An 18112-nucleotide genomic window follows, 5' to 3' on the forward strand; every position below is an offset into this window, starting at 1 on the left:
GCTGTGACTTGAAAGGTACCTTGACCATCTCTCCTACTTGTCTGCTAAACCTTTCAATCTTTTGCTGCTCTCAGCAATAATTTACTGAAATATCTGCACCACACCTGTGAAAAGCATTGGCCACAAACTAATATATTTCCTCAAGAGGAGGAGTATTGGCTTAAACAACTCATTTGTGCAAAATGTGTAACCTGCCATTGGATTAGTAATACTTTTGGTTTGGACTCCTTCAATGAGAAAATGTATAATAGATCCCATGTTAAATATCACTAATAATTTTTAAAGCTGATTGCAGATTAAATGATTGCACTTAATTAGGAAACTAACTTCTAGTTAGGTAGGGACTCCTCAGGTGGGCCTACATAGAAGTCTCTAAGTGGAAGCTCTCATGAATGGAATAATCTCTCAAATGCTTTTTTGTTGCTGTTTTTCCTGATAAATCAAAACAACAACGGGTATCTCTTCACATGTGGTGTGAGGGATGAAACCCCATGGAGCAACCTACGGATAACATCCGTGTAATTGCAGAACAAAAAGGTTTGGGGACCATATGTTTGGTGGGCTCTGCTGAGCTGTGAGAGTGAGGTAGGGTCACCTAGAGCAGATATCTGCTTTCCACCAGAAGGCCACACACCATGACTTACTCCTACCAGTCTGTTTATGGCAACTGTCTCTCATTAGAGTGTGCCGCCCCAGCCTGAGTGAAAACTCACCAACACTGAGGTAATTACTCACTGCCTTCGCAGAATCTCCAGCCTCCCCAAATAGAAACCACATGCCACAAGGGGCTGAACGTATTCTAAATAGTACTTACAGTAATTTTTTTAATAAGCAGAAAATATGCAAACTTAACTGCTGGCTAATTTGGGGTTCAGAGACAATCACCGTACAGAGTGCGTAGGCATGAGATTAATTTTTTGCAATTTTTGGGGGTTTTTGTTAAACCTGAGGTCTGTAGAGCAGTAAAAGCTGCAAGGAGGGGAGCTTCTCTTACAAGTTAGTTGCTTAAAAAGCATGGCAGTGAGATTTAAAGGGTGTAATAAGGTGCAACAGCAGAAATCAAACCCAGCTTCTGTTGCTTTCATACATGGAAACAATTAAAGTTGATAACCACCCCCCATCTACAAAAGTTTAAATCATGTGATGAAAAGGAGGTAGATCCTATAACACAAATTTATCTGAGGAGTCCTTGGGAATGTCCATGGAGGTGTCACAGTCAGTTTAGACACTGAGTCTCCTCAGAGTCCCCATGGCATTGGGTGTGCCTGTCACTGATGCTGTGACACACCTGGGCTCCAGGTGACAGTCCCCAAGAGGAGCAGTACTCAGGGAGCAAAGGCTGCCACCTGGCACAAAACTTCTTTGCCAGCCTTAAAAATTAAATAGAATGCCTGTTGAATGCAAGATGCACCTTGAGCAAGCAGCACCTCATTAAATAGTTCTAAATAACTTCAATGCTCAAAAAGGTGAATTGTTGGTACAGCCGTTAATTGTTTGCTAAGATTATAATAATAAATATTTACGTATCTTAATGGTATTGCCATTATCAATTGGATTTAGTTTAAATACTGAGATAAAATGCCTTTAGCCAAATTATTAATTTGCATCTCTCTTAGTAGCCTGTAAGGATATCTTAAAATTTTAAGTGCAAATTTTTGCTTTTCTCCAGAGTAGAATATTGCTTGATTCTATTGACTTCATTCTCCATATTAATGGAGAATAATAGTTTAATAATGTACCATTGTTCTTTAAGGGAGAACTTTTCCAATTTTAGGAAGATCTAGTCTGTGCCAATACTCCTCTTTTTTGTCTTTTGCCACTCTAGCCAACCTGATCAAAGCCTTATCTTTAATAAAGCCACGTGAATAAGAAGCAGGACCTCAGTCCAACCTGGTAGAAGACCAAAAGTTCATAAAACATTATTTCTTTTTTAATTCTACAATAGCTTATCATTAGAAATGCATGCATTTGAGATGTTTATTTTCTGGAAAAATGCATATGGTCTATCCTGCTTTAGACATGGGAGAGGAGTAAATTCATAATATCCAGCTTGTGTGAACCTATGGATGCAACACTCACGTCACCATTTGGGTCAGTTTAATTTTGGTTTCTGTGATCAACGTGGTGGGAGCTGGGGGAAATTACTGTGTAAAGCCTCAGCAGTGAAGGTAAGGGGCCTGATTCTGTACCCTGGAGTGTGGAATAGAAATCTTATGCAATTAAGGTAAAAATAGGAGAAAATTGCAGAAAAATCAGAGCAAAATTGAATGATCAAAAATTCTTTATTAAATAAAAAATATATCTATGATAAATAGGCAAATAAATTATTTTTTAAAGGGAAAAAACTACTTAACAGGAGAAAGCCAAGCACTTTCAAGAAACTAGAATAATCTCTTCTCAACCTTCTTGTCTCTCTTATTTCTTTCTCTTCCATTTTTTTTTTCTTGTCTATTTTTCGCTCGATTTTTTGATTTTCTCTCCCTTCTTTCTTGCCTTTCCTTGTGAATGAAGATTTCCAGCAGGAACAGTAACTGATACACAGAAACAAACCTCCTTCCTGAATTACCACACTGCGAATTTCCTGTGTTTGGGCCCGATCCTGCGCCGTTTACCCCCACGAATTGTCCCGGGGATGTCGGTGCGGGATGAGAACAGGGGAAAAACCGGGTGGATGGGGCAGGATCGGGCCCGGGAACAATAGCAGCATTGTTGGTGAGATACGGAGCAGGCTGCTGGAGAGGTAAACAGCCAGGAGATGACAACAAGCGGCGGAGTTTCTCAAGGGCAGGGATTTGGAGGAGCAGGAAGGTTAGCGCGGGCCCCGGTGCGAGTGGAAGTCAGGGGACGTGATTGCAGTTCATGGGAACCAAGAGTGCAGGATGGGATACATTCAATTCAGTTTCCTCTGCGGGCTTAAAAATAGAGCCATTGTAAATTATGTCAGACTGTCTCGAGCCCATGAAAATGATTGTTAAAAAGGCCTCGGAATACACAATGCGCATTGTTGCGCGGCTTTGATGTGTGAAAGATGAGAGTTTATGATATCACAGAAGTTAAATAAAAAAATAAAGTGGCCACATGCTTTTTCCTGGCTGGAAAAAAAAAAAACCAGAAAAAAAAGGATTTATTGCAGAGGGATAACAGTGCTTGCTGATAGTGGTGCTGCCGTGTTTTCAAACAAGTTTGGAGATGATAGAAGCAAGGTAGTGCAGAGGTACAGACAAATTTTGGCATAATGAAAAGCACAAGGCACAGCACAGCCTGATGCTCCTGCTCCTAAAAATGCCAAGAAGGGACATAAAAAGTCACTGAGGAACTAAGCACTGCCCTCTTCCAAACCCCACTTCTGCTTACAGACTCTTAACTTGGTTGCTGCCCCAGTTTGCTCCCTAATTTGTTTGTAGCAGCCAGAAAAACAGGAGGCTGCAAAATCCTGTTTGCCCCAGTGATGTGATTGACTCTGTAGTGTCTCACTCTGCACCACTGGGACCCTTTCCAGCCTCCTGCCACTGTGGAAGGCTGCTGGAAGCTGAGCTCCAGCGTGCAGAGTGTCATACTTACTGAGCATCAGACATGCAAATAAAGAGAGTTTCATTCTTAAAGGAAATTGTTCTTGAAATATGGTCTATCTTGTCATGTTCAAGAAGCAAATAAGCAATATTAAGACTAGGAAAGTTAAGATGTGGAATTTAGAGTTACTGTGAGCACTGTATGCATCGCATGAATAGAAATGCATTGGACCTATGAGAGTACTGAGGTTTTCCAGGTTCCAGCCTGGACTTCCATGAGATTAAATTTTTCAGTGTAAGTAGAAAAAAAAATGTTTGTTACATTTATACTTGGAAATAGGAAATGCCTGGTTGTCTCTTCCTTCACCTCTTTCCTATTCTTGCAGAGTGAAAGCTCTGTGAGGCAGCTTCATCTCTGTCTGGTCCTGCAAATGTTTATTGTAATGATTCATTTCCACATGGGAATAGTGCCATAAATGGATGCCATTTGAAGACACCTGTGCTCTCACACAGGAGCACCATGGGTTCATGTGGGGTCACAGCACGGGGTCGTGGCTGTGGGGGGCTTCAGGGGGCTAATGCAACATGGAATAATGGTACTGAACGTGCAGCACTGTGCAGTGCAAAAAGCAAATGAGGAGAGTGTGTCTTTTAGTGATTCCAGACCTTTTCTGCTTGTTTGGAGTGGGTTTTGTGCTGTCTTCTGACATTTGTCTTCTCAGATGCCTTACTTTGGACAGTACATTTGCTTTTATACATTTGTGCACCTAGACCTGTCCCTGTGGCTTCCTCTTTGACGTTTGATGGGTAAAAAATGGTATTATTTGCACAACTTTGAGGGTGGGGGCAATTACCACAAAGCCTGAGATGTGTTGTTGTTGTTGTTTACATACAGGTGAGGTCTGCCATAAATCCTATACTCAGTTTTCAAACCTTTGTCGTCATAAGCGCATGCATGCTGATTGCAGAACCCAAATCAAGTGCAAAGACTGTGGACAAATGTTCAGCACTACGTCTTCCTTAAATAAACACAGGAGATTTTGTGAGGGCAAGAACCATTTTGCAGCAGGAGGATTTTTTGGCCAAGGCATTTCTCTTCCTGGAACCCCAGCTATGGATAAAACGTCCATGGTTAATATGAATCATGCAAATCCGGGCCTTGCTGACTATTTTGGAGCCAATAGGCATCCTGCTGGTCTTACCTTTCCAACAGCTCCTGGATTTTCTTTTAGCTTCCCCGGTCTGTTTCCTTCAGGCTTGTACCACAGGCCACCTTTGCTACCTACTAGTTCTCCTGTTAAAGGACTTCCGAGCGCAGATCAGACAAACAAAAGCCAAAGTCCCCTCATGACAAATCCTCAGATACTGCCAGCCACCCAGGATATTTTGAAGGCACTAAATAAGCAACCACCAGTAGGGGAGAATAAGCCAGTGGAGCTTCAACCAGAAGGGTCCTCTGAAGAGAGGCCACATGAGAAACTCAGTGACCAGTCAGAGAGTAGTGACCTTGACCTTGACGATGTCAGTACCCCCAGTGGCAGTGACCTGGAAACCACCTCGGGCTCTGATCTGGAAAGTGACATTGAAAGTGAGAAAGAGAAATTTAAAGAAAATGGTAAAGTGTTCAAAGACAAAGTAAGCTCTCTGCAGAGCCTGGCGTCAATAAATAATAAGAAAGACCACAGCAATCATTCCATTTTCTCACCATCCTTAGAGGAGCAGACTGCGGTGTCAGGAGCGGTGAATGATTCTATAAAGGCTATTGCTTCTATTGCTGAAAAGTACTTTGGTTCAACAGGACTTGTGGGGCTGCAAGACAAAAAAGTCGGAGCCTTACCTTACCCTTCCATGTTTCCCCTCCCGTTTTTTCCAGCATTCTCTCAATCAATGTATCCATTTCCTGATAGAGACTTGAGACCGTTACCCCTGAAAGTGGAGCCCCAATCACCCAGTGAAATTAAGAAGATCCCAAAGGGAAGCTCTGAGTCTCCCTTTGACCTCACCATTAAACGTAAGGAGGAGAAGCCACTCACTCCCATCCCCTCAAAGCCAGCAGCCCCCTCTGCCTCCAGCCAGGACCAGCCCCTGGATCTCAGCATGGGCAGCCGCAGCCGAGCCAGCAGCACGAGGCAGGCTGAGCCCCGCAAAAACCACGTCTTTGGAGAGAAGAAAGGAGGAGACCTCGAGCAGAGGAAAGCTTCAGAGTCCTCTCTGCAGCACGCCAGGCCCACCCCGTTCTTTATGGATCCCATCTACAGGTAAAGGGCTCTCTGCTGCCTTTCAGCATCCTTTGGTGCAGGCAGCCAGGGCTGCCACCCTGTCCCCCTCCCAGTGTCCCTGAAGGTGCCATTGCACTGCCAGGGCATGGGGGCCACATGCTGACCTGTACATCTGCATCCCTCCTCACATCCCAGCTGCTCCAAGTGAGCCACGGGACTGGCAATGCTGCAGTTAGCAAGCCCTCACTGCCATGAGTCATTAATTTAAGCTGCATAGCTTTTCATGCAGAGGTTGAATATGTTCTCTGAGTGGGCATCAGTATTGAGTGTTTGTTTATTTGATGTGTATTTGATGTCACTGGTTTGCCTGAAGTTCATTTTCTTCCAAAACTCTGCCTCCTCTGGCTTCCCCTGGAGAGGACAGTGCCCCTTGTACTCCACTTTGCCAGCTCCTCTTGAATTCAAGAGGAGTTTCTCATAAGTACAACAAAAAACCAGATTTGCCCTAAGATGTGTTAAAAGTAAGGAAATTGAGAATGATTTCTGCCCTTTTTTGCCATTATTTGAGCACTGGGTTGGTTTCTTCAGGCTTTTTGTTCATAGAAATGAAGGCACAGCATCCTTTTGTGTACAAAGCCTCACCAGTGGGCTCTTTAGACATAGAATCATCACAGAAAGCTTGGGTTGGAAGGGACCTTAAAGCTCATCTCATCCCAATCCTTGCCATGGGAAGTTACACCTTCCACTCCACCAGGGTGTACAGATCCCCATCCATGGTCTACCTTATGAAATCAGCGGGAGCATTGTTGGCTTTGAAAGGTGCACTCTGTCAGTGAGCTGAGATTTTAAAAACCAGTGGTAAAATCCAGACCTTCTGGTGTTTCCCAGCAGAACTGAGATGGATCTCACTGGGATGTGAATTTCACCTGCATCCTGTGTGTGTCAGCCCCCCTTTGCCCTTTCTCCACTTGTATCTCCAACAAGTCAAAGTCATGCATCTAAATTAGTTTAGAGAAATATTAGCCATAAAAACATTCGTCTGTAATATAAATGACTGATTTTACAGCCTCTTGTTATAAAAAAAGGATACTGCCATGTAAATTATGCTAATTTATTACTTTATTTGAAAAAGAAATGCTGTGGGCAAAGTTTTTGGAGAGTGCTGGTGCATAAGACAAGAAGTGTGCATTATGAAGAAACAGGATATGATGCTGTTAAGTGAGATGGTTTTATTCATGCCAGATTGATATCTGTGTTAGACCATAAGTTTTCTTTGCGTCAGATTCACTAAAAATGCCTGAAGCAGCGGAAATAATGATCTGTGGTTTATGGCCCTGCATTACCAACTAATTAAATTGCATTGCAAACTCCCCTGCCCAGGGCAGAGGGGTTGGAGCAAGATGATCTTTAGGGTCCCTTCCAACCCAAGCCATTCTGTGAGCCTACATTTCCATGATTTTAATGAAATCTGTGCAAATTCTGGCAGTTATCACTGAGCCTTCCTTTGCCATGAGTTACCTCTACATATGGACAACACGATTCATCCATGAAACCATGAATATCAGTAATAGAAAAAGCAAAATTCTCAAATTTCCACACTGTTTCTGAATTGTCCATGCTGGGTTTTGCTGCCATGAGTGAATTGCAGGATTTTTTGCTGGCACCCCAGATTCAAGCCCACCTTTCCTGCCCTGCTTGACCTTGGATGTGCACAAGGGAGGTTTCCAGGGTGGTGGCTGTGATGTCTGAACATTGCTCAAGGGTCCCCTGAATTCCTCTCCTCTTAGTGCTAAGCCTGCTCAGTTGCCTAATTTCTGTATAAAGTGCTTGGTAGTTAGTCATTGGTTCCCATTATAATGGTTATCAAACTCTTGAAATGGGATTATTCCGTAATTAAATGGTATAACCTACTTTAAAGGTGATTCCCAGCCCCACCCTGGCAGTAACTGAGCTGTGTGTGGGAATCAAGACCTGAGCTCCTCCCTTATCTTTTACTGTTATCTCCTAGAAACAAATTGCTTGATGTGTAATTGCCTGTTTTAAAGCTGAGTAGCTGTGTGATTGTTAATATCTGAGACTGATTCATCACAAGCAAATCTAATTTTAACATTTACAGAGTAGAAAAAAGAAAGCTAACTGACCCACTGGAAGCTTTGAAAGAGAAATACTTGAGACCTTCCCCGGGATTCTTGTTTCATCCACAAGTAAGTATTTTGGGAATTTTGATGTTGTAAACAAGCCTGTTGATGCTTCAAAGCAGGTGCAGAGAAATGAATGCAGCCTTAGTCATTTTTGGATTTCCTAAAACACACAGTTTTTGCTGGACCATTGTGGTGGAAAAGCGTAAGCATTGTTCTGGGCTTCTTGATGTTTTGCAGATGAAACAACATGTTTTGATTATAGAGGAAGCCAGATTCGAACTGAGTGTGTCTTTTAGAGCCATTTTCCTCCAAAACCATAACGTAGCTACCAACTTTTGCAGCCACTGGTGTCTTCAGCACTCTCCTGCTCTGAGCAAGGAGAGTCAGCATTGACTATGAGGAGTCGGTGCAAATTCACAGTAAGGCCAGAAAAGCTGAGCATCCCACTTTAGAAGGGATTTTATTGTGTTTAAGGACTCTCATAAAAGAGGGAAAAGTTTCCACCTGTTGTTTCCAAGCCTCATAGTGCAAATGCTCCATGGTTTCTTTGGTAGCTGGTGTGGGCTGCAACGTGTGCGGTGTGTGTAGGATCCCTGCTCCTCCAGTCCTCAAGAGAGACTTTATGAGGGCTGCTTGCTTGTTCACAGATCACAGTCCTGGATGAAAAACATTTAGGAGATTGTCCCAAAACAGTTTTACAACTGTGGTGCGTATGTGGCATAGGAAGAGGATCTGTGTGCAAACTGTACGCTGCTTTTCTTCACCAGCACTGCACCCTCATTTCGGCTTCCTCCTCCTTGCTCAAGGAGATTTTCCTAAAAATCTCAGTTAAATCTTACGCCTGAAATAAAATCCTCTGTGGTATTTAGACAGTTCAACTCCTTGCTGACTGTGGGCTGCTTCATCTCAGTAATGACACCCTCTTTAGGCACACGACCATGAGCTGCTGTTTCTGGTTCAGGTTGCTCTGAATTCCTGGGCAAAACAGCCCAATTACCACTTGTTATTTTTCCTGATGAAGTCCTATATTATTTTGTCCTAACTTGCACAGAACTTGTCTTGAAACATGCCACTTCTGCAAACTGGGAAGAGCAGCTGATTGCATGTATGGTTGCAGGTGCACAGCACCCCTTTCCAATTTCAATGTCTGAACAAAGTGTTGGATTGTGTGTGAAAGTATTTAGTAGTATTTACATGCCATGAGTATTTATGGCATTATGTAAGTATTTATAAGCATTAAATAAGAATTTAAGATGTATTAAAATCACTGAGAATTTATGTGCAAGGTTTAATAGCAGCTTAACACCTCCTGCTGAGTTACCTTAAATAAGGTAAATCTGCCCAATTGGCAACACAAGTGAAAATTCCCCTTTAGTAGCAGACAGTGCTAATGCACAAATACACAAAGGACCTCAATCTGCCTTTTGTCCCTGCTGTGAAACAGGCTGGTTCCTCCCCATCAAGTCAATGATTCTGTTAGAGCAGCTAAGCGGCTGTAAATTATGAGAAAATTATTTAAATGAGGGCATTTTAGATACTACATTGATAGAAAAAGCAGGATTATATTGCTTAGTGATCTCTAGCTGTTGAGAAGCTGTAACTCAGAGTGGTTCAGTGATTTGGGGGTTCTGAAGGTGTTGCTGCAGGTTGCACTGATGCCAGTGGTGAGTGGGGTGGTCAATGGGTGGGAAAGGGGGTAAAATTCACTGTTTGGAGTTTGGTTGGATATTGAGTTGGATAGGAGTTGGATATTCTTTTATGTATTCTTTTATGGAGTTGGATATTCTTTTATGTGTTATTTTATGTTATGTATTTATTATATTATATAGTTGGGTATTCTTTTGTGTGACTGAGTTACCTGGGGATCTGGGAGTCAGGTGAGATGTGAAATGGAGACATGGGGCATTTCCCTGTTAATAGGAATGATGTTCAGGCTTTCACCCTCTGTGTTTTGTCCCAGGGAGTTGTTGAATCTCTTGTTGGTGCCCAAGGAAGGTCCCAGTGCTGTCACCAGGGCTGTCAGTGTGAGGAGGAGGTGTCAGTGCCACCTCCCCATGGCAGGGCCAGCCCAGGTGGGGCAGGAGGGAGGGCTGGCTCTGCAGAACCCACATTTCTCACTGTGCAACACAACAAACAGCCCATGGCCAAGCCTGGCTTTGGTTTTATCGCTTACCTGAGTGAGAGGGGTGATGTCTGTGGCTTGGTGTGAGCTGGATCGATGCAGAGGTCAGCACTCTAACAGGCACTAAGGAACATTGTAAAAGAAAACCAAACCACCAGCACGTCCTGTCAAAAAAGTGAATGTCAAACTGCTTTCTTGCAAACTTTAATAGAACAGAAAGGAGCCTTCTGTTTGCAAAGGCAGAATCTGGCTTGGTGTTTATGGAGGGCTGGGGAGCAGCTTCCAGAAAAGCTGTTTTTCCTTTATAGTCCTGTTCACCCCTGTAAAAGTACAGGTGGGGAGTGCTCCGTGAGTTTTCATTTTCTGCTGGCAGGATTTAAAATATTTACAAACTTATTGTTCATGTCCTAAAAGCTTGTGGTTTTGTTGTTGAATTTATTCCGGAAAATTGCCATCTCAGGGACCAAGAATTTATTGTTTCTTAACTGGGTAATATGACAGCAAACAGATGGATCTTTCAAATAAGTTTCTGAAATAGAACTTACAGACATAAACCCTGAAGTCTGTATCCTGTCCCTGGCTGGGCAAAATTCCTCCCTGTGTCTAAAAGCTATGAAAATTCGATAATTTAATAGCATTCCACAATAATTTGCCATTACGAGGATTTTAATTTTTAGGAAGAGAACACCCCTGTCCAATAAATCATTCATAAAAAGATTTTAATTGGTATCTTTAAATAAAATCTTAATAAGTACATTGATTGCAATAAGGATTCCAATGCAGGAATAATGTGTTGTTTTTGTTTCAATTTTGCTCCCAGTTCCAATTGCCTGATCAAAGAATTTGGGTAAGTTCATTGCTTATATTTTTAATATAATCACTGTGAAATAAATTGCATAAGAAAAATATAATACGAAAGATAACTTACCTCTCATTTATGGAGCATGCCACCCGTTCCTACAGGGTCTTACAGCTGAGCAGATAAATATGCTCTTATGAAAAATTGGCTTTATTTTTATGTACCTGATCCTGCTGGTTTTGTTTGGTGAAGGCAATGGGAGCTTTACCTGAGTGAGGGTTGCAGAATGCAGTCTTTTGTTTATTTGTGACTGAAATTGTTCCAAGTATTTTTCCTCCAGATATAGCAGTGAAATTTTCAGGCTGAAATCTTGTTAGATAGCAGTAGTTAATAAATATTTAATCTGCATTAAAATACAGAATCTCAGAGGATTTTATGTTTTTCTCTCACTTGGAGGTGGGAGTTAGTCACTTTACTAGTCACTTTAATAGCTTTGAAATTTTGAGCCTAATTGCTCACTGCAGTGCTTAAAGCAGAAATAAAATACCCATTTATTTGCTGTGTTAAGGTCAAATTTATCCTGTGTGTACACTTACATCATCCTCCTTGCATGAACAGGGCTTGTGCTTTAAATGCACAATGGGATAAATTTGGGCTTTCTCTTCTATTTTTACAAAACCTTGTTTTTAATACATCTAAATAGTTCATGAGAACGAAAAAATTAAAAAAAAAAAAAAAGAACAACAGCAACTGCTTTTGCAGATGCATCTCCAAAAGGGCCGAGTTCTGATCTCGCAGTGCTGGCTGCTCAGCTGCAGCCCGAACCCGTAAATGCTTGTCCCAGATTTTCCCAGCCTCTGGGCTCTGGAGGGGAGAGCTGGAGCCAGGAGTTTGCAGAAGGGATCATGGGCTGGGGTCCTGACTCACTCACTCGCTGCTGCTCCTGGCTCTCGCTGCCCCTGGACTCGTTTCTCCAGGCTCAGCCAGAGCTCTGCAGAGATCCTCCGGTGCTGCTCTGCTCCAGTGTGTCCCTGCTGCAGGACGGGCTCTGAGCCCTGCCCTCTGCTCCCTGCCCTCCTTGGGGCACCTCTAGAGCAGGGCTGGAGCTTTGCTTGGTGTGAGATTAATCCCACTTGCTTCTGGGAAGAGCTGCCTTATGCAGCTGCAGAGATGCTCTGAAAGGAGCTGAGCAGCACCAAAGGGCTCCTGAGAGCACCCAGAGGTGCTGCAAGAGCTCAGCAAGCAGGAGGTGGGGTTAGATGCCTGACTTGGAGAGCACAGGAGGTGGTTCCCAAATATTTTCCTTGGGAAATTTGTTGTAGGACATGAAGGGGCCACAGTAGGATTTGTGATTTGGCCCAGGAACCCTTAATCCTCTGCTCTGAGAAAAGTGGCTCTGCTTCAGCAGGTTTGGGAAGTGGAAAAACCCAGTGCAGTCTGTTTCTTCTGTCTGATTCCCTTGACTTTGGCTTAGCCCTCAAATTTCCATCATTCTGCTCCTTTTGTGAGTGTGTCTCCTGGCTGCGCTCACGCTTTGGGCAGCTCCAGCAGAAATAGGTGTTTAAAACATGAAGTGACTGAGCAGGATGCTGATTCATGGATGAATCTCCATCTTGAGAGATTTGGTTATGTCACACAAGCCTTTCCATCTCAATTCCCACTTGCATGTGCCACATATTTCAAGATTATTTGAGATTGGTTTTTCATTGTTGGCAGGAGCCCTATGGTGCAAATCAATGAACATCTGTTTTGAATGGATCAGGATTAATTTGATCTCTTTATGCCATTTTGGTCCCATCAGGAGAAGGTTGCTCTAAGGAGGTTCTGTAATTTTAGGCAGACGATATTTGCTTTAGGAAGAACCATTGTAACTAATTAAAAAAAATTTACAAATAAATGGAAATGAATTTGGTGAGTGCCTTAACAAGGCTTTTGTTTTACTGGGCTTAGTTTTAGGGCATGATCCATTCTGCTAACTGTGCTTAATCCCCTCCAACTGCATTCATACAAATCCAGTTATTCTGGAGACATATTGCAGCTCAGAAGGAGTTTCTTGCTACTGCTTCATAAAGTTCAGCCACATGTGATAGGTCTCTTGAACGTGAATATAACTCAGCCAAGTTCCAGGGCTGGCTGTCCAAATACACTCAAGACAACACGATTCACAAATTGCAGATTTTAGAGGCAGCATTATAACTTCAGCTGGGGAGGGAGAAATGCTGAGCTTTAGCAGTTGGATTTTGAAGAGTTCCCCAAATAACAGTAGTAAAAATAGAAAGCAAACACTTGAACAGTTTTTTTTCCCATGAGGTCTGGCCATAAAGTCAGTTGTTTTTGTGATAGTAGCAATGAAGCAGTCACGTTTGTCAAACAGGAGGTCATGTAATTCATGGCATTGTCTGCGAGATTATTTCATATCATCAGGTTATTCTGAAAAAGCAGCAACAGCAAACCTTCACTTTATTTATGCCACTTTTTCTTGGGTCGGTTAATAAATTTTAAGACAAATGTTCAAGGCCCCTGCTGATGATATCTTGCCCGTTGAAATGTTTATAAATACTTGTTTTAGCCGATTATGGTAATGTCTGCATTTTTGAGTCGGAGCTGGGGAATTGTGACTGCACATTAGTTTGCGTCAGTCGGAGGTTAATAGCCTCTCAGGGAGGTGGGGGAAAGCTGCTTCCTTTTCCAGACATCTGGACACAGATAGAATCAACAACTCTTATATGTGTAAATCAAAAGTTACTGTTCTATATAAAACACTGTCATTCACTGATGGCAGATTAGGGGCGCACGTGACCTGTCCGTGAGGCAATAGCTGTATGTAAAATGTGTAATAGGATCTTCCCCCTCTCCTTTCTCCTCAGAGGGCTTTCTCCATGGGCATGGCAATCCCACTAATCCAATCCTTGGGGTCAAGCAGTGCTTTTTCCCCTTGTACCCCCATTCAGGGATCAGCACAGCCCTTGGGTTTGTGTTGGGCTGCAGAACCCCCTGAGAGCACAGCTGGTGGCTTTAAACACACACCTGCCTCCCTGGTGGTCCCAGGGACCATCCCTGGAGAGGGGAGGTGACCATGAGCACCCACCCAATGCTCCAGGACAGGCACTCTCACCAACACCTCTCTGCAGGATTTGGTGGATTGAGTAGCATCCCTATGGCCAACACAACTCATGTGAAGGCAGGTCTTGCTTTGCCATCAATACTAACAGTGTGTGGAAGGAAGAGCAGCTACTTCAGGTGTGTTTTAGAAGAGGGAGGTTCATTGTGGAGGAAGGAAAGTCATCTCCTGGGTTAACATTTAGTCATTAAAAAAAGGGGGGGGGGGGGAAGGAAAAACAAAATTGTGATTTTTACAATCATTGAAGATTACCAGTGGGTTCACCTTGGGGTGGCACTGGGCTGAACCTATGGCATATGTCTGTAAATGCCATAGGAAGAAGGGTGAGCAGGCAGAGTTTGTAGCTGTTCACTGCGAGTACCCAAATCCAGAACTGACTATGAAGATTCTGCAGAGATTCAGAGAAAGCTGAGACACCAGGATTAAAACAGCCATAAAAATGTCAGTAAATACCCACTAATACCATGGGGAAAGTGTCACTTTTAACTCCTGTCATTCAGGAAAAACATCTTGAGGTTGGTAGTCTTACGAAAATATCACCTGAGTGCTTAGCAGAAAGGAGTTGAAAACATCATTATGTTATAGTGGCTTCAGGTCTTGAATACAGCTAATGCTCCTCTCAAAAAGGCCATAGCAGGATTACAAAAGACACAGAAAAGTGCAACAATGATGATCACAGGTAGGGAATAGCTTCCATTCAAAAAGAGGCTAAGTAGATTTTGATTTTTTTCAGCTGGGAAAAAAATGCCTGAGGGAGCTGTGCCCCAGCTCCGAGAGCCCATGAATGGTGAGCAGAACCTGAATGAGGAATGGTTATTCATTAGTGATAACAATACCAAAATAACCCCCACAAAAAATATCAGGCAAAAGGCTCAGCAGGAACAAAAGCCAATATCTTTTCATATGCACCTAATTAAATTGGTGAACTCTCCTTGGCAGAAATAGAAATGGGTTTGAAAAGGTTTAGCCAAGTGAATGGGAGCAGCAGCCAATGTTCAATGTTGTAACAGGGATGAAGCCTCCAATTAATGCTCCTGCACCTCCCTGTGCTGGTGTGGGGTAATAGGAGGATCTGTCCCTTGCCCACCCTCCTGCATGTCCCCTGGAGCCCCTGCTTGGCGCCAGGTGCCACCTTCCAAAAAGCTCACGTGATTAGAATTCCTGCTTGGTTTTCCTCCAGGTTTAGAATTCCTGCTTGGTTTTGTTGTCTGAATAAGCCCTCAATGCAAACCCTCTGGATTTCTCTCTGCTCAGCTGGTGTTTTGCAAGCAGACTGTGAGCAGTGGCTGCCTGCACTGAAGGTGATGGACAGCATGTTGGGGATCAGGGCTGCAGGATTTCATGAGCTGTAAAATGCCCCCACAGCCCAGGGACCATCTCAGGACAGGGATTTGCATCTTGAAGGCTCTGAGCACCAACGCGCTGCAGGACTTCTTTAGAAAATGCCCCAATTTTGGTTCTTGGGAGCCCTAACTGCAGCAGATAGTACCAGCTATAATTATCCTGATAGCAGTGGAGTGACAGTGCCTTGGATCAGCAAAGCTGTGGGGCCAAACACTTCCCATTGGTGCTGCTGCAGTTCTTGAAAAACATAAATCATACCAGGTCACCACATAAGTCAGGCTTTAAATAAAAAAAAAAAAAAAAAAAAAAAACCTAAACAGCAAAACAGCAAGCACAATAGTCATTCCTATGGTGAGAAACATATTTTTAGAAAGCGAGTAATACTTTAAAATAATTGGAAGTGCTCGTGTTTCCTCTGGATGAGGGATTTAAGATTAGGTGCTGATTTCATACCTATTTTGGGACTGATGTAATCCTGGAGGCAGTGTTGGAGGTAGAGCTGGTCTGTGTTGCAGTGCATGAAACAAGAGTCTGTCTCAGTTTCTACTCTGCAAAATCCTGGAAATAAGAACTAAAACAAAAATCAGCATGACTAAGCCATTTTAAATGTAAAGGGAAGAATAGTTGCTTTAATATATTACTGGCGGGCACCATGTGCATGAGAAATTGTGATCCAAGAATGATTTAAACCCACTAGATAATGAAATGGACTTGAATATTAAATATACATAAATAAAACATTTATTATACTTCTCAGTACCTTTATTATTCTTCACCATAAATATGTGATATCATAACCCATGCACTGTCTTGTCATTGCTAATCAGCCCGAAGGCCAAAGGGCATTTTTCATTCAAACCATTTATTTTCAGCAGTTGTAAAATAGATGAGTGAATTTTTGTGGGGAACAATTAGAAGGAATTAAAGGCAGTGGAATGACTATTTTAAAAGCTTCAAGAATCAATTCCAACTAAAGGAGAATATGAAGTCGTATAAAAAGAAATATATGGTAATGTTGAGGTGTATGGGTTGATAATGACATCTCGGTGCCGAGATAGAATTACCTCCTCTCCCAGCAGCATCATCATTACATATCTCATGCCTGTGATCAGTACATGTCAAAATCCTTCATATTGACAAATGTGCTGTCCACTTGCATCTGTGGAGAATGTTTTAGCAGCTGAGTGATTATGAATCAAACCCCAGAGCTTACAGCCCTTACTGCCTCGCAATGCTTTCACATTTGTTGCCTGACAAGTAAATGTATCTTGACTTCCCTCTGAGATTTTTTATTTTTTTCCACTGTGTTTGATGAAAGACATTTGGCAAATTGGCAGTGGTACCCTGTACGTTGCAATTTGTACTCAGCATTAGGAATCTGAGCATGAAATGAGAGGGCAGGCTACAGGCTAAAGGGAAAAAAACAACCCAGCCCAAAGGCAGAGCTAACCATCATGGAAATAGTCATGCCAGGAGACAACCGTGTAATTCTGCCAATGAAAATAAAATTAAATAAACCTGCAAAAATTCCCAATCCTTCCAATTAAAATTTCAGTTTTCCAACAATCAGAGGAGCCTTTTATGGATTTTGAAGAACAGTCTGTGGAGGTGTTCCAGCTGAGAAGGGTTCAACATCTTGTCTTTCATATAATTTCCTTCTTTGCTACAAGCAAGATCTTGCACAGGGCTCATGCTATGGGTTTTGTGCTCTGTAGGTGAGAGCTTGGCTTTCTTTTTTTTTTTTCATTTGTTTGTGGTGTTGTGGAGAGGTGGATGGTTATTCTCACCTGTCAGTAGGCTCAGCAGCATTCTTGAACTCTTCAAGTGGCAATGTTTGAGGTTTTGGAGGAGCTTTTCATGGTCAGTTCCAGACAACTAAAAGGAAACTGTTCTCCAGAAATTATTTAATACACACTGCCTGCAAATTACAGACAGCTAATCAAGAGTGGAGCCATCCCAAAGCACATGGGAGTTACAAGCAACTAGAGGTAGAGCAAGAATATTAAGATGTGGAAAAATAGCATAGGCATCTAACAGGGAATGTGAATACAGAGCACCAAACCCACCAAAGCTTCATTTCTTCTGTGTTTGTTTAATTGTCTTTGGCTATGATGGGCTACAACACTGGACTGGGTGGTTGGATGTGGCTGGGACATTGATGGAGTCTCTTTGGATCTGGATTGTTGCAGCCCTTTGTTGAACTACAGTGTTCATAAGGTTTCCTCTGCAATATGTGTCCTCTGCAAGTCCTTAAAAAAATAAAATTGGAAGTTCAGTTATTTCTGTTCATTTGGTAATAAATGTTCAATGATTTCTGTAGATGGGATTGCATGGACTGATAGGCACACAACCACAGAGCATGACTGCAAAACCTGGAATTTTGTAGGAGCTGGGGCTTAAAAATAAGACATGAACACTGGCTGATTATTACCCTCATGACCCATAATTTTCAAGACTGCAAATCTACACTGAATTTTTCCCTTTTTTTCTTCTTTCACTTGTCAGTTGACGTTCTCTGCATTTCGGGTTGCCGGTGGGGGCTGAAATCCGAGTGGATTACTTACGGTGGTGGGCTCTGTGCTCTCTCCTGCTGCAGGTGTCAGCCATAGAGAACATGGCCGAGAAGCTGGAGAGCTTCAGCGCCCTGAAGCCCGAGGCCAGCGAGCTGATCCAGTCGGTGCCGTCCATGTTCAACTTCCGCGCGCCGCCCAGCGCGCTGCCCGAGACGCTGCTGCGCAAGGGCAAGGAGCGCTACACCTGCAGGTACCACTGCCCTCCCCAAGCCCCCTGCTCTGAAATCCAACACAGAGGCTCTCTGGACTCGCCGTGCCCAGCATGGAGAGTGTTTCCCTCTTGG

The 18112-nt window shown here is 42.9% G+C and overlaps 1 protein-coding gene across 6 annotated transcripts in view; it reads left to right on the forward strand.

The window, feature by feature from the left end:
* Positions 1-18112, forward strand: part of MECOM (MDS1 and EVI1 complex locus) — a 323830-nt gene that overhangs the window by 293955 nt on the left and 11763 nt on the right. For all 6 annotated transcript variants that reach the window (XM_064721122.1, XM_064721123.1, XM_064721124.1 and 3 more), the window contains 3 exons: positions 4405-5767; positions 7845-7932; positions 17852-18018. In XM_064721122.1, the coding sequence (XP_064577192.1) occupies positions 4405-5767; positions 7845-7932; positions 17852-18018 (1618 nt within the window). The remainder of the gene's footprint in view (positions 1-4404; positions 5768-7844; positions 7933-17851; positions 18019-18112) is intronic.

This window comes from Zonotrichia leucophrys, chromosome 9 (assembly GCF_028769735.1).
Source record: "Zonotrichia leucophrys gambelii isolate GWCS_2022_RI chromosome 9, RI_Zleu_2.0, whole genome shotgun sequence".
Classification (NCBI taxonomy): Eukaryota; Metazoa; Chordata; class Aves; order Passeriformes; family Passerellidae; genus Zonotrichia; species Zonotrichia leucophrys.